The 20,171-nt window shown below is 66.7% G+C and overlaps 1 protein-coding gene across 2 annotated transcripts; it reads right to left on the bottom strand.

Moving 5' to 3' along the window:
• Positions 1-484: 484 nt before the first annotated feature.
• Positions 485-19,236, bottom strand: LOC128151931 (kinesin heavy chain-like). Of its 2 annotated transcripts, XM_052809778.1 has the most exons (25): positions 18,456-19,236; positions 15,636-15,723; positions 15,092-15,165; positions 14,884-14,988; positions 14,725-14,773; positions 14,433-14,488; positions 14,244-14,331; positions 13,387-13,511; positions 12,895-12,999; positions 12,640-12,788; positions 11,882-12,030; positions 11,589-11,797; positions 11,260-11,328; positions 10,503-10,709; positions 8,844-8,990; positions 7,912-8,100; positions 6,547-6,664; positions 6,386-6,453; positions 5,857-5,966; positions 4,969-5,070; positions 3,853-3,913; positions 3,696-3,767; positions 2,719-2,822; positions 2,472-2,492; positions 485-700 (listed from the first exon to the last, which is right to left on the bottom strand). In XM_052809778.1, the coding sequence occupies exons 1-25, from the start codon at positions 18,582-18,584 to the stop codon at positions 601-603; spliced, it is 2,694 nt and encodes an 897-aa protein (XP_052665738.1). In that variant the 5' UTR covers positions 18,585-19,236; the 3' UTR covers positions 485-600. The 2 variants fall into 2 exon arrangements, with proteins under 2 accessions (XP_052665738.1, XP_052665739.1); XM_052809779.1 differs by lacking the exon at positions 2,472-2,492 and having other exon boundaries at positions 18,456-19,234.
• Positions 19,237-20,171: the final 935 nt, after the last annotated feature.

Below are 20,171 nucleotides of genomic sequence, written 5' to 3' on the forward strand. Positions count from 1 at the left end.
ACCCACTACACCCCCTACACCCCAATACCCCATGCCCACCCTGCACCCCAGGCACCCCACATACCCGGGCCCACCCTGCACCCTAGGCACCCCTTAAACCCCAGCTCCCTGTGCAACCCAGGCACCCCATATACCCATACCCACCCTGCACCCCAGCTCCCCCATACCCACCCTGCACCCCTTGCACCCCATATACCCATGCACCCCAGCTCCCCCATATGCACCCTGCACCCCAGGCACCCACTACACCCCCTCTCCCCGTGCCCACCCTGCACCCCTCGCACCCCATACACCCGTGCCCACCCTGCACCCAGACACCCCCTGCACCCCATATACCCATGCCCACCCTCGCGCCCCAGCTCCCCATACCCACCCAGCACCCCAGACACCCCCTGCACCCCATACACCCCTACCCACCCTGCACCCCAGACACCCCCCGCGCCCCACCTCCCCCCGCGCCCACCCTGCACCCCCCCCCCTTACCGATGTGGGCGCTGTGGGTGCGGCGGGCGGCCCCCCGGGCCCTGACGGCCTCCCTGATGCGTTCCACCTCTTGCTGGTAGCGCCGCTTGTCGAGGCGAGCACCCTCCTTGGCCTCCCTCAGAGCACCCTCCAGGGCCTGCACTCGCCCAGCCGTAGCCCGCAAGCGTTTCTCCAGCTTCGGAAGCTCGCAGCGCAGGTCTGCATTGTCACGGACCAGCTGCGCGACCCCCCGTCAGCCCACCCGTGCACCCGCACCCACCTACCTGCGCCCGCCGGCGCCCGTTGGGAACCGCCGGCGTCGAGGAGGGGGTTCGTCCATACCGGGGTTGGGGGACGACGGGGACCCACCCGCAACTGGCACCGGCGTACCCGCTCGCAAGAGGGACCCGGCGGCCATAGGCACCCGCCGGCGTCGGGGCACCCATCGGCATTGGGCACCCACTCACAACGGGCACCCAGTGACACCCGGCAGCATTGGGCACCCACTCACAACGGGCACCCAGCAACATCCAGCACCCATCAGCATTGGGCACCCACTCACAACGGGCACCCAGTGACACCCGGCAGCATTGGGCACCCACTCACAATGGGCACCCAGTGACACCCATCGGCTTTGGGCACCCACTCACAATAGGCACCACTCACAATGGACACCCACTCACAACAGGCACCCAGTGACACCCGTCGGCTTTGGGCACCCACTCACAACGGGCACCCAGTGACACCCGGCAGCATTGGGCACTCACTCACAACGGGCACCCAGTGACACCCATCGGCTTTGGGCACCCACTCACAATGGGCACCCACTCACAATGGGCACCCACTCACAACGGGCACCCAGTGACACCCGTCGGCTTTGGGCACCCACTCACAATGGGCACCAGCAACATCCAGCACCCATCAGCATGGGCACCCACTCACAACAGGCACCCAGTGACACCCATTGGCTTTGGGCACCCACCCACAATGGGCACCCAGCGACATCCAGCACCCATCAGCATTGGGCACCCACTCACAACAGGCACCCAGTGACATCCAGCAGCACTGGGCACCCACTCACAACGGGCACCCAGTGACATCCAGCACCCAATGGCAATGGGCACCCACTCACAACGGGCACCCAGTGACACCCATCGGCTTTGGGCACCCACTCACAATGGGCACCCACTGACACCCAGCAGCATTGGGCACCCACTCACAACAGGCACCCAGTGACACCCATCGGCTTTGGGCACCCACTCACAACGGGCACCCAGTGACATCCAGCACCCATCAGCATTGAGCACCCACTCACAAGGGGCACCCAGCACCCATCAGCATTAGGCACCCACTCACAACAGGCACCCAGCACCCGTCGGCACAGGGGCAGCTGCTGGCACTGGAGCACCCACCGGCACCAAATCACCCACCCACACCAGGACACCCATTGGCACTGGGGCACCCATTAGCACCCACCATACTGGGCACCCACCAGTACTGGGCACCCACCAGCGCTGGGGCACCCATTGGCACCAGAGCACCCACTGTCCCTGAGACACCCGCCCACACTGGGGTACCTCCTGCCCCCCCCCAGCACCGACAGCCCCCCCAGCACCCACCAGCACCCAGCACTGGTTACCAGCACCCGCCCAGGCCACCCTCACCCCCCCCAGCAGTGTCAGGAAGGGGGGGGGGGGGATGTCCCAGCCCCCCAGAAGTGCCTCGTGGGGGGTCCCAGCCCCCCATGGCCACATGCAGTGGGGGGGGACAGGTAGTGAGCTGGGGGGGGGCACCACAGGCAGGTGGGGGGGGCAGCAGGCGGGGGGAGGCAGGAAAGTGCTGGTCAGGCCAGTGCCCCTCCCTCCACTGCAAAACTGGGGGGGCTCTGGGTGGCCGGGGGGGATCCCCCTGCCCCACATCCATCCCTCCCGGGGGGGGGGGAAGTGGGGGGACCCCCCCCACGCGTGTCCTGCTCGTGTGGGTGGCTGGGGGGGGGGGGGTCGCGGTACCTTGGACACCCAGAGATCCAGCTAGGGAGGAGGCAGCGGGGGGGGGGGCAACAGAGCAGGCATCAGCGTGTGCCCCCCCCGGCCATGCTACCCCCCGGAGGGGCTTTGGGGGGGGACCCCAGGATGGAAAGGGGGGGGCAGGATGGAGCAGGGCACTGGGGGAGGGGGGTGTGATGCCAAGGGGAGGGGGCTTGCAGTATAGGGGGGCTGGAGGGGGGGCCCCCCCCTTTTGCCCCCCCCCGCCCACCTGTTTGTGAACCTTTGTAAGCTGCTCCAGGTTGTCTCAAGAAAGGAAATCTTCTGCTTCTGGGAGTGCAGCCCCCCACTGTCCTCAGGCTCCAGCTCTGCGCTCTGGGGGGGCGGGGGGGGGGGCATGGAGGGACACCCCCCCCCACTGGGCTGGCACCCCCAACCCGGGCTGGCACCCCCCAATCTGGGCTGGCACCCCCCAACTGGGGATTAGCCCCCCCCAACCCGGGTTGGTACCCCCAAACCAGGCTGGTTCCCCAACCCTGGGCTGGCACCCCCCCAACCTGGGTTGGCACCCCCAGAGTGGGCTGGCACCCCCCCCAAACAGGAATCAGACCCCCCCAATCTGGGCTGGCACCCCCAACATAGGCTGGTACCCCCCCTCAAACAGGGATCAGACCCCCCAACCTGGGTTGGCACCCCCAACCTGGGCTGGCACCCCCCCAAACAGGGATCAGACCCCCCCAACCTGGGCTGGCACCCCCCCAAACAGGGGTCAGGCCCCCCCAGTCTGGGCTGGCACCCCTAACATAGGCTGGCAGCCCCCCCAAATGGGGATCAGACCCCCCCCAACCTGGGCTGGCACCCCCCCCAAACAGGGATCAGACCCCCCCAACCCAGGATCAGACCCCCCCAACCCAGGCTGGCACCCCCGACATGGTCTGGCACCCCCCAACCTGGCCTGGCACCCCAACCCGGGCTGCCACCCCCCCCATGATGCTGGCCTGAGACCCCCCAACCTGAACCAGGGCCCCCCCGCGATGGCCAAGCTGGGACCCCCCCACACCTAAGCCGGGACCCCCAACCAACGCTTGGACCCCCCCAGGCCAAGACCCCCCTCCCTCCCCTTACAGCCCCCCCTTCCCCTCCCACCTCTGACCCCACTCTCTCCCCTTACCCTCTCTATTCCCCCCCCCATTTTTACCCCCCCTTTTGCCCCCCCTTTTGCCCCCCCCCATTTCGCCCCCCCCTCACTTTCTTGACTCGAGTCGTGACGTCTTGAACAAACAGCTTGCGCAGGTTGTGGAGGGTCTGGAGTTCACGGGCCTGGGGGGGGGGCCCAGGGGTGAGGGGGTGCACGGTGACCCCCAGACCCCCCCAAACCCCCCCAGACGCCCCCCCCCCCACTTACCACGGTCTCCTCCAGCCCCTTGAGGTCCTGCTTGGACTGCTCGTGGCGCTCGTAGAGAAATCTGGGGGGAGATATTGGGGGGGGGGGGTCACCCCAGGGGTGCGTGGGGGTCACCCCAAGGTTGGGGGGGGTCACTCCAAGGATGGAGGGGGGGGTTGGGGGGGTCCCAGGGGAGGCTCAAGGATGCTGGGGGGGGGTGCTGAGAGCTCCTGGGGGCTTGGAGGGGCCTCAGGGGTCTTTTGGGGGGGCTGGGGGGACCCCAAGGTGGTGCAGGGTCTTAAGGGGTGTCCCCATGGAGTGGGGGGGTCCTGGTGATGTTGAGGGTCCTGGGGGGGGTCCCCAAGGCTCCTGGGGGTATTGGGGGGTCCCAGGGCTTCTGGAGCAGGTGCAGGGTCCTGGGGGGGTGTCCTCATGGGGGGGGGGGGTCCAAAGGGTGATGTCGGGGGTCCCAGGGGTGGTGAGGGGGTCCTGGGGGCTGTCCCCCTGGGTGTGAGGGTGGTGTCCCAGTGATGTTGAGGGTCCCAGGAATGGTGGGGGGGTCTCAGGGGTGATGGGGGGGGTCCCCAAGTCTCCTGGGGTTGTTGGGGGTCCCAGAGCTCCTGGAAGTAGGTGCAGGGTCCTGGGGGGGGGGGGGGGGGTCCCAGGGGTGATGTCAGGGGTCCCAGGGTGATGAGGGGGTCCTGGGGGGTGTCCCCCTGGGTGTGAGGGTGGTGTCCCAGTGATGTTGGGGGGTCCCAGGGATGGGGGGGGGGGGGTCCCAGAGGTGAGGGGGAGGTGGGGCAGGGGTGATGGGGGGGGGTCCAGGGGTGATGGGGAGGTCCCCAAGGCTCCTGGGGGTGTTGGGGGTCCCAGGGCTCCTGGAGGTAGTGCAGGGTCCTGGGGGGGTCCCTGTGGGGTGGGGTCCCAGTGATGTTGGGGGGGTCCCAGGAGAGATGGGAGGGGGGGGTCCTGGAGGTGTCAACGGGGACATCCTGGGGGGGGGGGGACACCAGGACTCCCAGGCATGGAGGTGGATGTTGTGGCTCTGAGGGGTCCCAGGGGTGTCAGTGGGGGGGGGGGTTGGGGTCCAGGGGACCCCTGGGGGGGTATGTGTGTGAGGCGGGGGGGGGGTCTCACGTGAGCTCCTGCAGCCGGGCAGCCTTGGCCCGCTCCTCGCTCCGCAGCGCCTCATGCTCCGCACGCAGCTTCTCCAGCTCCAGCTCCAGCTTCTGGTTCAGGCTGCGGGACGGACGGACGGACGGTCATGGGGACAGATGGACAGACAGACCCATGGGGGGGACAGTTTCTGCCCCCCCCCCCCCCATCCAGCCAGGGATGGGGACTGGGGTCATCCGGGGTCGGGGACAGGGTCAAGGTCGGGGTTGGGGAGACGATGGGGTCGGGGTTGGGGACAGGGTCAGGATTGGGGATGGGGACAGGGATGGGGACAGGGATGGGGTTGGGGACGGGGACAGGGATGGGGTTGGGGACGGGGTTGGGGACAGGGATGGGGTTGGGGACGGGGTTGGGGACAGGGTTGGGGACAGGGATGGGGTTGGGGACGGGGTTGGGGTTGGGGACGGGGTTGGGGACGGGGTTGGGGACAGGGTTGGGGACAGGGATGGGGTTGGGGACAGGGTTGGGGACGGGGTTGGGGACAGGGATGGGGACAGGGATGGGGTTGGGGACGGGGTTGGGGTTGGGGATGGGGTTGGGGACGGGGTTGGGGATGGGGTTGGGGACAGGGATGGGGTTGGGGACGGGGTTGGGGACGGGGTTGGGGACGGGGTTGGGGTTGGGGACGGGGTTGGGGACGGGGTTGGGGACAGGGATGGGGTTGGGGACAGGGACAGGGTCAAGGCTGAGGTCGGGGTCAGGGACGAGAACGGTTTCAGGCTCGGGGACAGGGACGGGGTCACCGATGGGGTTGGAGTCAGGGATGAGATCGGAGTCAAGGTCAAATTTGGGGACAGGGATGGCAATGGGGTTGGGGACGAGGACGGGGAGGGGGCCAGGGCCACTCACTCCCGCAGCTCGTCGATGGTTTTCTGCCTCTCGTTGACCTCGTCCCGCAGCCGCGCCAGCTGCTTGTGCTGGGCTTCCCGCTGGCTCTCCAGCTGCAGCTCCAGCGCCTTCTGCACCCGCCGTCCTCAGCCCGGGCACGGGGACCCCCGTACTCCCGGCCCCCAACTCCTCCGGGGACCCCCAGCACCCCAACACCTCCCCAGGGACCCCCCAGCACCCCTGGAATCCAACATCTCCCAGGGAACCCCAGCACCCTTGGGACCCCAACACCTCCTGGGGATCCCCAGCATCCTCCAGCACCTCCCGGGGACCCCCAACACATCCCAACCTCCCCAGCACCCTGTGGATGCCCGGCACGCCCAGGGACCCCCACCCCATCTCTAGGACACCCCATGTGCCATAAGGAACCCCAACTGCAAACCCCCCCCCAGGCCCCCTACACCCTTCAGGGACCCTGGACACCCCCCAGTGACCCCCAGGGGTGCCCTGCCCCTCCTCCCATCACCTTGCCCCCCCAGCACCCTCTCACCTTGACCTCATCGGTGTCCTGGGTCTCATCCTGCTCCCGCTCCTTCCGGGCCACCCCCTGCGCCGTCTCTGCAGGCCAGAGCTCACGTTGAAGGTGACAAACCGGGGACCCCCCCGCCCCAGCCCCCCTGTGTCATGTCCCCCCCCCCCAGCCCCCCTCACCCTGGGCCTGCAGCCGGGCCAGCTCCTCGCTCAGGGCATCGTACGATTCTTCCAGGTGCCGCTTCTTCATCTCCACCGTCTGCGTGTACTCCGTCAGCGAGCGGATCTTCGCCTCGTGCTGCGGGACCAGCCTCAGCCACCGACCCCCCCCCGGCTGGGGGCACGTGGCTACCACCCCCCCCGCCACCCCCAGGGCCATCCTGTCACTGAATCACAGGGTCATCAAACCCCTGGGTCATCGAACCATGGGGTCACCAAGTCCCAGGGCCACCAAACCCTAGGGACAACAAACCCTGGGAACACCCAACCCTGGGGACATTGAACACTCGGGTCACCAAACCCTGGGGTCACCAAATCCCAGTGCCACCAAGATCTGGGGTCACCAAATCCATCAGCCACCAAACCCTTGGGTCACCAAATCCTTTGGCCACCAAACCCTCGGGTCATCAAACCTTGCAGCCACCAAACCCTGGAGCCGGCAAACCCCATGATCACCAAATCCTGGGTCCACCAAAACCTGAGGTCACCCAGCCTTGGGGCCACCAAGTCCCAGGGCCACCAAACCCCAGGCTCACCAAACTCTTGGGCCACCAAGTCCCAGGGCCACCAACCCCCAGGGTCACCAAACCCTTGGGCCACCAAACCCTGGGAACATCCAACCCTGGGGTCACCAAATCCCAGTGCCACCAAGATCTGGGGTCACCAAATCCATCAGCCACCAAACCTTTAGGTCACCAAACCCCGCAGCCACCAAACCCTGGAGCCAGCAAACCCCGAGATCACCAAACCCTGCGTCCACCAAAATCTGAGGTCACCCAGCCCTGGGGCCACCAAACCCCAGGGTCACCAAACCCTGGGGCCACCAAGCCCCAGGTCCACCAAACCCCAGGCTCACCAAACTCTTGGACCACCAAGTCCCAGGGCCACCAAACCCTTGGGCCACCAAACCCTGGAAACACCCAACCGTTGGGACACTGAACCCTCGGGTCACCAAACCCTGGGGTCACCAAATCCCAGTGCCACCAAGATATGGGGTCACCAAATCACTCAGCCGCCAAACCCTGGGGTCACCAAATCCCAGTGCCACCAAGATCTGGGGTCACCAAAACTCTCAGCTGCCAAACCTTTGGGTCACCAAACCCTTTGGCCACCAAATCCTTTGGCCACCAAACCCTTGCATCACCAAACCTTGCAACCACCAAACCCTGGAGTCGGCAAACCCCGAGATCACCAAACCCTGGGTCCACCAAAACCTGAGGTCACCCAGCCCTGGGGCCACCAAACCCCAGGCCACCGAACCCCAGGGTCCCCACGGCGGTGGCATTGCTCCCAGGAGGTCCCCTGTCATCCCTGTCCCCAGCCCACCTGGGAGATGAGGAGCTGGCAGGAGGAGAGCTCGCGCCCGGTCACCTCCATCTTGCGGTGGCACTCCACCTGCAGGTTCTCCAGCTGCCGGCACCGCTTCACCACTGACTTCACCTCCGACTTGATCTTGCTGATGTAGAGCCGGGCGACGGTGAACTCCTCCTCGATGGCCCCGCTCACCTCCACCGGCTGGGCACGGGCACGGCACACGGGTCAGCGTGGCGTGGCATGGCATAGTATGGCGTGGCGTGGCATGGGCATGTACCAAACATGGGTATGGCATGGACGCAGCACATGCAGGGGTATGGCACGGCACACGGGTCAGCGTGGCATAGTATGATATGGCACGGGTACGGCACGGCATGAGTATGGCACACACATGGGTATGGCATGGCATGGGCAGGGGCACGGCATGGCACAGCGGAGTATGGCATGGTGTGGGTATAGCACGGCACGGTGTGGTATGGGCACGTACCACACGTGGATATAGCATGGCATGGGTACGACACGGCACGTGGGTCAGCACAGCACAGCATGGCATGGGTACGGCACACACGTGGGTATGGTATGGCATGGCACAGCACACACATGGATATGGCACGGCATGGGGACGGCACGGGCACAGCATGTCACGGGCGCATCAGGCATGCGGCTACAGCATGGCACGGCACGGGCACGGCGCATACATGGGTTTGGCATGCCGTGGGTATGGCATGGGCACAGCATGTGACGGGCACATCACAAATATGGGTACAGCATGGCACGGCACGGGCACAGCACGGCACGAACATGTCGCGCACACGGGTATGGCGTGGTGTGGCACGGCACGGGCGCGGCATGACACCCCCACGGGTGCAGCCTGGCATGGCACAGCACGGCACGGGCACATCCCACCCATGGGCGCAGCCTGCCGGGGTGCCCCCCCCCCTCACCAGCTTGATCTCGCCGTTGCCCACGATGAGGCTGAACTCGCTCAGGTCCTTCATCAGCCCGTTGAGCACCTCGGCCGCCCGCTTGCGCTGCTGCCCCCCCAGCTCCCGCACCCGCTGCAGCTCCGTCTCCAGCGACAGCGTCGTCGCCTGCAGGCACGGCATGGCCTGGCACCCCCCCCAGTACCCCCCCACCCTGGCACACCTAGCACACCCAGTACACCCAGCACCCCCCCCAGAACCCCTGACAGCCCCAGCACCCCACCTGGGATCCCCCACCCTGGCACCCCTGGCACACCTCGCCCCAGTACCCCCCCTCCCTGGCACCCCCAGCACACCCAGCACACCAGCACCCCCCACCCTGACACCCCCCAGTACCTCCCCCAGCATCCCAGGATCTCACCCGCTCCACCCACAGGGTGCTGCTCTTGTCCCCCCAGTCTGGCATCCCAGTTTAAGGAGAGAGTTTCCCAGTTTGGGATCTGGTTTGTGGGGGTCCCCTGTTTGGGGTCTGGTTTGAGGGGGGGGGGTGTCTCTCTTTGAGGTCTGGTTTGGGGGGCATCCCCTCTTTGGGGTCTGATTTTATGGGGGGGGTCCCCTCTTTGGGGTCTGGTTTCGGGACAAGGGGTCTCCTCTTTGGGATCTGGTTTGAGGGGTGGGTGGGGTCCCCTCTTTGGGGTGAGTTTGGGGTGGGGGGGTCCCTCTTTGGGGTCTGATTCGGGGGGGTGGGGTTCTTGTTCGGAGTCCCTTCTTTGGGGTCTGGTTTGAGAGGTGGGGGGGTCCCCCTCTTTGGGGTCTGGTTTGGGGTTTAGGGGGCTCCCAGGTCTGAGGCTTCTTTTTCAGGGGATCCCTGGCCCAAAGCATTCCAGTTTGTGTCTGGGAGTCCCAGTTTGGACCTGGGGGTCTGGGCTCTGGGGGTTGCTGGTTCAGAGGCTGGGGGTCCCAGTGTGGTCCTGGTGTGGGGGTCCCAGTTTGGAGGGGCCCTGGCTCTGGGGGCCCCAGCTAGGGTGCTGATGGGGGTCCCAATTGTTTCCTAGTCTGCGTCCCATTTGCCAGACAAGGTTCCCAGTGGGGTCCCAGTGGGACACTGCGGGTCACCAGCGGGGTTCCCAGTGGGGTTCCCAGTTGAGGAGCCACTTTGGGGGTCCTGGGGGGGAATCTCAGTAGGGATCCCAGTTGGGTGCCCATAAGGGTTCCCAGTAGGGTCCTAGTGGGGTTCCCAGTTGAGGACACACTTTGGGGTTCCTGGGGGGGATCTCAGTAGGGATCCCAGTTGGGTGCCCATAAGGGTTCCCAGTAGGGTCCTGGTGGGGTTCCCAGTTGAGGACACACTTTGGGGTTCCTGGGGGGGATCTCAGTAGGGATCCCAGTTGGGTGCCCATAAGGATTCCCAGTAGGGTCCTAGTGGGGTTCCCAGTTGAGGAGCCACTTTGGGGTTCCCGGGGGGTGGATCTCAGTAGGGATCCCAGTTGGGTGCCCATAAGGGTTCCCAGTAGGGTCCTAGTGGGGTTCCCAGTTGAGGACACACTTTGGGGTTCCCGGGGGGTGGATCTCAGTAGGGATCCCAGTTGGGTGCCCATGGGGGTTCCCAGTAGGGTCCTGTCAGGAATCCCCGTTAGGTGCCTGCCAGGGGTCCCAGGCGGGGGTCCCGGGGGGGGTCACCTCAGTGCGAGCCAGCTCGTCGGCCAGCCGGCGGTTGTGGCGGCCGGTGTCCTCGGCCTCCTGCGCCTTGCGGTCGTAGCTGCGCGCCAGCTCCTCCAGTGCCGCCAGCACCTCGGCCACCTCGGCACGGGCCGCCCCATGCTCGGCACGCAGTGTCGCCAGCTCCCGCCGTGCCGCCTCTCCACCCCCCCGTGCCGCCGCCAGCACCTGGGGGGCCCAGAGGGGTCCAGAGGCTCAGGGTGGGGGGTCCCAGAGGGGTCCCAGGGGTCAGGGTGGAGGGGACCAGGGGGGTCCTGGGGAGGGGTCCCAGAGCGGTTCCAGCAGGGTCAGGTTGGGGGGTCCCAGGGACTCAGGGTGGAGGGGTCCAGGGAGTCAGGGTGGGGGTTCTAGATGAGTCCCAGGAGGTCCCAGAGGGGTCCTGGTGGGGTCAGGTTGAGGGGTCCCAGGGGCTCAGGGTGAAAGGGTCCAGGGAGTCAGGGTGGGGCTCCCAGAGGTGTCCTGGGGGTCATAGCGGGGGTCCCAGGGGAATCCAGGGGGTCCCAGGGGAATCCAGGAGGTCAGGGTGAGGGTCCCAGGGGTTGTAGTGGGGGGTCCAAGTACTCAGGGTGGAGGTGTCCAAGTGATCAGGGTGGGGGTCCAAGTGGGTCCCAGGGGGTCTGGGTGGGGGCCCAGGGGGATCATTCCAGGGTCCCAGCAGGGGGTTCCAGGGTCAGTCAGATGGAGATGGGGGGCCATGGGGGCTGGGGGGGGCCCTCACCTCCTCCTGGTCCAGCATCTGTTGCTTGAGCTTCTCCATGATTTGGCTCTGCTGGTTGATCTCATCGTCCTGGGGGAAGGACAGGAGGGTCCGCACCGGCCAGCCCCAAGGGGCTGGGGGCGGAGGGGGGGGTCTCGGGGGGGTCCTGGAGGCTGCCAGGACATCCTGGGTGTCCTGGGATGCTGAGGGTCCTGGGGGATGCTGGGGGGCCTAGGAGGTCCCCAAGGGTCCCAGGGAGTCTCAGGGGTCCTGGGGGGTCCCTGGCAGGTCTAGAGGGGTCTTTGGGGGTCCCCAGAGGACCCAGGGAGGGGTCTGGGGGGGGTCCCCACCTTGTCATCCAGCTGCTTGTAGAGCTTGCGGATCTCCTCCTCGTACTTGCGGCGCTCCTCGTCAGAGATGTGGATGACGATGGAGGAGCTGTTGTCGTTGAGGGGGGTCTCGTCGGAGGGTCCTGTCCCTGTCCCCTCACCCATCCCCTCGCCTGTCCCGGCCTCCGCCTCAGCCCCGCTCAGCTGCTCCGTCTCCGGCACGGCCTCACCTGGGGACACAGCCTCAGTTTCCCCATCTAGTGCTGGGGTGGGGTGGATGGGGTCCCCTCCCAGACACCAGGGTCCCCCCTCACCGCTCCGCCAGCGGCTCAGCTCGGCCTCCAGCTTCCCGATGGTCTCCTTCAGCGCCTTGTTCTTCTCCTTCTCCTTCTCGTACTTCTTCTTCCACTGCTCGGCCGTCAGCTCCAGGTTCACCGACGCCGTGTTCTTGATAGTCTTGGCCCTGGATGGGGACAGGGGGGACATCGCTCAGCCGGGACCCCTCCTGCTCCCCCTTTCCAGGCAGCCTCCCCCAGGGACCCCCCTGAGGGCGCCCACTCATCTCAGGGTCCACCTTGCCCCCACTCCCCTCCCAGGTCTGGGGACCCCCAATGCAGCCTCCTTTCCCCCTTCGGGGGGTGTGGGGGGTGCAGTTGGGGTGCAATGGGTGCTTGGGGTGCACTTGAGGTGCATGGGGTGCATGGGGTGCAGCTAGGGTGCAATGAGCCCATGGGGTGCAGTTGGGGTACAACAGGTGCATGGGGTGCTGTTGAGGTGCAGTTGGGGTGCAATGGGTGCTGTCGGGGTGCAGCCGGTTTGCAGTGGGTACATGGGGTGCAGTTGGGGTGCAAAGGGTGCATAGGGTGCAGTTGGGGTGCACGGGGTGCTGTTGGGGTGCAACGGGTGCATGGGGTGAAGTTGGGGTGCCATGGGTGTTGTTAAAGTGCAGTTGGGGTGCAACGGGTACATGGGGTGTAGTTGAGATGCAGTTGGGACACAACGGGTGCATGGGGTGCAGCTGAGGTGCAGAGGGGTGCAGGGGCACCCCGATACCCCCCAGCCCCTCCCCTACCTCTGCCCGAACATGAGGGTGGACTTGGTTTCGGCATCGTTGTAGCTGGAGGGGGAGCAGCAGATGAACATGGTGGTGCGGCAGTTCCCCCCCAGCGAGTCCTGCAGGATCCGTGTCATCTTGCTGTCCCGGTAGGGCACGTAGGCCTTCTGCGGGGGGGGCACAGGGGCTCAGCAGGGTGTCCCCCCAAGCCCCAGGGTCCATGGGGCAAAGCAGAGGCGGGGGGGCTGGCAGGGGGAACACGTGGGCTCTCACCGTGCCCTCGGCCAGAGCCGAGATGACGTTGCCCAGCGCCGACAGCGACTTGTTGATGTTCTTGGCTTCATCCAGCACGGCCCCCTCAGCCCCCGTCTTGCTGACCTGTGGGGCCAGGCAGCTCAGAGACCCCCATGGGGCCACCCCTACCCCAGGGACCTCCACCCCAGTGACACCCCCAGCCCAGGAACCCCCCCAAGACCCCCAAACCCAAGGATGCCACCAGCCAGTAGACCCCCAGAGATCCCCAATCCAGAAGGCCTTCATCCAAAGACCCCCACCCCAGCCTGAAGACCCCTAACCCCAATGTCCCACAGCCTACAGACCCCCACCCTCCCAATGTCCCCCTTGGGGACATCCTCCACCCAAGTTCCCCCAGAGACCCCCCAAGCCCACATACCCAAGCCCAGGGCCCCCCAGAGACGACCCCCCACCCCAGAACCCTCCCAGCCCAAGCCCCCCAGGGTCCCTCAGCGCTGGGGACGCCCCAACCTTCTCGCTCCCGGCCAGGTCGACCAGGTAGAGCTTCCCGCTGAGCTTCTGCTCCGTCTCCACGTTCTCCTGCTTGATGTTGATGAGGAAGATGCTGTGGCTGCGGGAGCTGTGCTCGTTCATATCTGCGGGCACGGGGAGAGGCTGCACACCCATGCCTCCGGCTCCCGGGGACCCCCGCACCCCCGTGGGACCCCTGCAGCACCCCACAATGCCCCAGAGACCCCACGGTGCCCCCAGGAGTCCCCCACTGCACTCCAGGGACCCCAGGATTCCCCAGGAACTCCGTGGGAGCCCTGTGACCTCTACAGCACCCCAGGGACCCTACAGAACCCCAGGGACCCCAAAATACCCCAGGGACCCCAAAATGCCCCAGCGACCCCATGATGTCCCAGGGAACCCAATGACCTCTACAGTACCCCAGGGACCCCCACAATACTCCAGGGATCCCCGTGGCACCCCAACGACTCCTACAGCACCCCAGGGACCCCCCCAATGCCCCTGGGACCCCCATGGTGGCCCAATGACCTCTACAGCACCCCAGGGGCCCTACAGCACCCCAGGGAGCCCACAATGCTCCAAGGACCCCATGAGGCTGCAGGGACCCCCATGATGCCTCAGGGACCCTCACGGTGCCCCAGGGACCCCCACAGTGCCCCAGATCCCCCCCCCCAGTATCCCAGGGACCCCTATGTTGCCTCAATGACCCCTCCAGCACCACAGGGACCCCCATGGTACCCCAGAACTCCCCAGCACCCCAGACACCACACAGTACCCTGCACAGCAGTGACCCCCCCACCTCACTCTGCCCCCCCCCCGCCATCTCCTGGCCCCCCCCATGTCCCCAGGGCACTCACTGGTGACAGCCACATGCCGGTTGGATTTCCCCTCGTCGATCACGTCCAGAATCTCCTCGGGGCTGGAGACGAAGCGCTCGGTGCAGCCCTGGGGGTGCGGGGGGGGGGGGGGGGGTGAGGCCCCAGCCCCCCCTCTGGGGGTGCCTCTTGGGGTCCCCCACCCAAGGCACCCTCTGAGCCACTCCTCACCTTGACGTAGGGAACCCGGTTCTTGTCCTCGTGCACTGACAGGTTGGTCTTGGTCACTGGGGGGGGGGGCATGGGGTGAGGGGGCTGGGGGGGGTGACCCCCACAACACACCCTAGGAGTTCCCATTGCCATCCAATGCCTCCCAGTGCTCCTTCATACCTTTCCACTGACTCCCAGTGCTCCCCAGTATCCATCCAGGGCCTCCCAGTGCTCCCCAGTGCCTCCAAGCTTCTCAGTGCCCCCAGTGCATCCCAATACCCACCCAGTATCTCCCAGTGCCCCCCCAACTCACTGTCCAGCAGGTCCCGGATCTTGTCCAGATAAATTTCAAAGTAAGAAACCTAGTAGGAGGGAATTGGGGGTGTTGGGGGGGCGGGGCGGGACCCAACCTCCCAGTCCTCCCAGTGCTCCCAGTCCTTCCCAGTCCCTCCCAGTCCCTCCCAGTCCCCACCTTGATGTGGAACTCAAGGTTCTCGTCCATGGCGTAGATGTGGTTGAAGATGTCCTGGGCGATGCGTGGGATGATGCCCATCTGCTGGGGATCGTGCAGCTTGCCCTGGGGGTGGCAGGGGATTTGGGGGTGGGGGGTGAGCACCCAGGGGGGTGCCAGAGCCCAGGGGGTGCTGCCCCCTACCCAAAGCCCCCCCTGGCCCCCTCACCTCCATGGTGTGGGTCTTGCCCGATGACGTCTGCCCATAGGCGAAGATGGTGCCATTGTACCCGGCCAGCACATCTGTGGGGAGGGGTGAGGGTGGGCAGAAGCCCCTCCAGGACTCCCAGGAACCCCCAAGGAATCCCAGGACCCTCAGGGACCTCATAGACACCCCGCCCAAACCCCAAGAGACTCCCCAGAGATCCTCAAGGACTCCCTGATCCCCCCTAGGCACCTGAGCTCACCTCCAAGACCCCCAGCGATGCACAAGGACCCCTGAGACACCCTGAAGGACTTCACAGATACCCCCAGAACCCCTGGAGATTGCAGTGACACCCCCAAAGTCCTGCAGAGACCCCAAGACCTGCTGGACACCCCCAGGGACCCCCTGTGCATCTCCCCCTGCCAATGTCACCCCCCAACTTGCCCCTGTCACCTCCCAGCACCCTCCAATGTCCCCATTGATCTGGGTGTCCCCAGAGGAGGGTTGTCCAGCTAGAACCCCCCCCAGAGGCCCCCCCAAGGCCCCCCACCAAGGCCCCGGCCCTCACCCTTGACGATCTGCATGGCACAGGCATGGTAGACCTGCTCCTGGGTGGTGTTGGGGGGGAAGACACGGTCAAAGACATAGGGTTTGCCCTGGGGGGGGAAGGACATGGGGTTCAGTGGCCAGAAGGGACCCCCACAAGGTGCTGGGGGCTCTGCCAGCCTCAGGGCTCCCCTTGCGGGGGGACCAGTAAGTTCTAGCAAATCCCAGTAAGGGAGGTGGGAGGTTGCAGGGGGCCTCTCACACAGCCCCGATCCCCTCATACCCCCCATACCTCCAGAACCCCATATATGCCCCATACATTCCCATGTACTCCAGAGGCCGTACACCCACCAGACCCCCCCAATATCCACATCTACCCCAGACCCCCATATACACTCCCCCTACACCCCCATAGACTTCACACTCTCCATATACCCCCACATACCCTCAGACCCCATACACCCTCCTAGACCCCCAGCCCCCATACACTCTCCATACACCCTCACAGACCCTCAGAACTCCATAGACTCCCCCATAACCTCCCTATAGATTCCCATATACCCCCAATCCCCCCCACCCTCATATACTCCCCACAGACCCCTCAGCTCCCTGTACATATTCATAGACCCACAGTCTCGCCATATAGCTCCGTACACCCCCATAGATCCCTCAGCCCTTCTACAGGCCCCCATAGGACCCCATAAACCCCCAATCCCCCCATACACCCCCATAGACCCCTCAGCTCCCTATACATACTCATAGACCCAGAGTCTCCCCATACAGCCCCATACACCCCCATAAATCCCTCAGCCCCTCCATACACCCCCATAGACCCCCTGGTCCCTCATACAGCCCCATACATCCCCAGATCTCCCATAGAGTCTCAGAGACCTCCATAGACCCCCATAGACCCCCTCAGCCCCCCATAGGCCCATAGACTCCCAGCCCCCCTCTACACGCCCATAGATCCACATATACCACCCATAGACCCCCATAGATCTCCAACCACCCCATACAGCCCTACACACTCCCGTATGTCCCTAGCCCCCGCCAGCCCAATAGACCACCAGCCCCCCCATAGACCCCCATAGGCCCCCATAGACCCTGCAGCCCCCCATAGACCTCCATAGATCCCACAAAGATCCTCATAGACCCCCATAGACCCCTCAGCCCCCCCATAGACCCCCATAGACCCCAACAGATCCCCCCCTGCCCTCCATAGACTCCCATACAGCTCCAACCCCCATACATCCCCACCGCCCCCTCCACCCACATAGACCCCCACAGACCCCCATAAAGCCCCAGCCCCCCATACACCCCCATACATCCCCAGCCCCCCCTCCACCCCATAGACCCCCATAGACCCCGCAGCCCCCCATAGACCCCCATAGACCCCTCAGCCCTCCTATAGACTTCCATAGACCCCCCACAGATCCTCATAGACCCCCATAGACCCCTCAGCCCCCCCATAGACCCCCCCAGACCCCCATAGACTCCCATACACCTCCAACCCCCATACATCCCCAGCCCCCCCTCCACCCCCATAGGCCCCCACAGACCCCCATAGACCCCCAACCCCTCCATACACCCCCATACATCCCCAGCCCCCCCTCCACCCCCATAGACCCCCATACACCCCCAGCCCCCCCCCCCGTACACCCCTCCACCCCGTTCTCCCCCGCCCACTCCAGCCCCCCCCACCGGCCGGGAGCTGTCCAGGCCCCGGTGCTGAACCGCCGCAGCCACCGCGGGGACACACGGACACGGGGACACACGGACACGGGGACACACGGACACCGGGACACACGGACACCGGGACAGCCGGCGACACCAGTCCGCCCCCCCTCCCCTCCCCGGGCCCCCGCAATCGCCGCAGCACGGCGCAGGGACAACCGCCCCACCCTGCCCGCTGATGGTCACGCACCCCCCCCCCCACGCACCCCCCCCCACGCACAAGCACCCCACGCAGCCCTAGCCGCTCACCCCCACCCCCCCACCTACCCCCCCCCCCCACCCCGCACAACCGTCCCACGCAACACCCCGCATTGCGCCGGCACAACCGCACAGCGACACACCACCACCCACGGAGCCGGCACAGCCCCCACCCCCACGCACCCCCCAGCCCCACTGCACCCCCGGGGGGACCCCGCTACCCCCCCACCCCAAGGATCCCCCACCTTTCCATGGGACCCCCCACCTCAGGACCGGGGTGCCCAGGCCCTGCTGGAGACACCCCCCCCCCCCATATACGGCCCCGTGCAAGGAAGAGGGGGGCGTTATGGGGGGGCGTTATATTGGGGTTCTTGGCTGCGCTCCCTGAGCCCCCCCCCCGGCTTCACCACTTAACAAAGGGCCGGGCCGCAGCGGGGGGGGGGGCAGGATATGCGGCAACCCCCCCCCTCCCCGGTGCTGTCCTCGGAGCCCGATCGTGCCCCCCCCTCGGAGGTCAGGGCGTCTCCGCTCATTGTAAACACACACCACACCACACCCCCCCCCGGCACTGGGCCAGACTGGAGGAAACTGGGAGTGCCGGGAACCTTAGAAAAGGAATGGGGGGGGGGGTAAGGGAGGGGCATGCGGGGGGGAGAGGGGGGCAGGGAAAACGCCTCGGGGGGGGGCTGGGCCCATTTGGGCACCGACCACACCCAGGGCGATCCCCCCCCCGCCAAACAAGCTCTGTCCCCCCCCCCAGCTGACCGTCACCCCCCCCAGGTCTGTTACCCCCTCAACCTGACTATTGCCCCCCCTCGCTCCTCCAGCTATGCCCCCATCCCTGCCCCCCTCCCCCTCCCCAAGGCTGGGGGGGTGGGGGGTATCCCTGTGCCCCCCCCCCCGCACTCACCCCCACCACCACGCTGTCGTCCCCCTGGAAGACGGGCAGGAATTTGTCCCCCCGCAGAATCTCCGCCGGGTTGAGGGGCCGGAACCGGCACAGGACCTTGATGCTGCACTCGGTGCTGGGCTCGGCCATGGCGGTGGGCGGAGGGGGGGGCCCGGGGGGGTGGGAGCGTCGAGAAGAGTTTGGGGGGGTGAGGGGAGCCGGAGTAGGGGGGGCCCAAGGGTGCTGCTGGTCCCCAAGGGTGTGGGATGTCACCCGGCGATACGGGTGGTACCCAGGGATGCTGCTTACAACCTAAGGGTCGAGCGGTACCCAGGGATGCAGGATGCTGCCCGGGGATGCTGGGTGGTACCCAGGGATGCTGGGTGGTACCCAAGGATGCAGGATGCTGCTCAGGGATGCAGGATGCTGCCCAGGGATGCTGGGTGGTACCCAGGGATGCAGGATGCTGCTCAGGGATGCAGGATGCTTCCCAGGGATGCTGGGTGGTACCCAGGGATGCAGGATGCTGCTCAGGGATGCAGGATGCTGCCCGGGGATGCCGGCTGGTACCCAGGGATGCAGGATGCTGCTCGAGGATGCAGGATGTTGCCTAGGGCTGCCGGCTGGTACCCAGGGATGCAGGATGCTGCTCAAAGATGCAGGATGCTGCCCAGGGCTGCCGAGTGGTACCCAGGGATGCAGGATGCGGGAGGGAGGGCGGCGCCGGGGGGGGGGGATGCTCCGCAGCGCTCCTGCTGCCCCCTGCTCCAGTGACCGCGCTGCTGTCGCCACTGCAGCCCCGGTACCGGGTGTTGGAGGGGGGGGGAGGCCGCCCCCCCGCAAGCACACGCCCCCCCCCCCCCCCCGCGTTAAGGTGGAGCTGCCCGCGGCTCTTAAGGTGGATGGAGATGGCGAGGCGGGGGGGGGGGATGCCCGGCTCTGGGAATCGTCACCCCAAATTGCTGATTCATTGCGGGGGGGGGGGGGGCAGGATGGTGGCGACCCTGTCCCGTCTGGGAGGGGTGGGGGGGTCGGCGCAGGGCCAGGCCCTCCTCCCCCCCCCCCCCCCGCCCCGCTTAGCTCCCCTCCCCGACGCGGGAAGCCAGCAGTCCTGACTCATACCCCCGCCCCCCCCAGCGCTGAGGCCGGGCACATTCGTGTCCTTGGTCGCCCTGCCCAGCCCAGGGGGGTCCAAGCGGGGGCAGGGACGTGCAGTCAGGGAGCACCTTCCCCCCTGCCCCCCCCCCCCCGTGACCCCCAAACCCACGCAGGAGTACCCACGCGAAGCTCCCCCGGGGGCACTCCCACGGGCGGCGGTGTGCAGCCCCCCCCTCAACGTCTCCCACTCATGTTCCCCCCCCGTGTGTGCCCCCCCCATGCCCCCCCCCACGCCGTGTGTGTGTGTGTGTGCCCGGTGTGTCCCCCCCCCCCCTCCAAACCCCGCGCAGGCCCCACCCACCCGCCCTCCCTTGCCCCGCCCACAGCCCTCCCTTGCCCCGCCCACCCGCGCGCTGCTCTCGCGAGACCGGCCCCGCCCGCCCCGGCCTTGCTCGGCGCTTCCCGGATCCCGGCACCGACCCCCCGTTACCGCCCCCCCCCCCCCCCCCGTTACCAACCCCCCCCATTACCGACCCCCCCCCTTATCGACCCCCCGTTACCGCCTCCCCCATTGCCGCCCCCCCCCGCGCTTACCGGCACCCCGTTACTGGCCCAGCGTTACTAGCCCCCCCCCCCTTA

Source organism: Harpia harpyja, chromosome 15 (assembly GCF_026419915.1).
Source record: "Harpia harpyja isolate bHarHar1 chromosome 15, bHarHar1 primary haplotype, whole genome shotgun sequence".
Lineage (NCBI taxonomy): Eukaryota > Metazoa > Chordata > Aves > Accipitriformes > Accipitridae > Harpia > Harpia harpyja.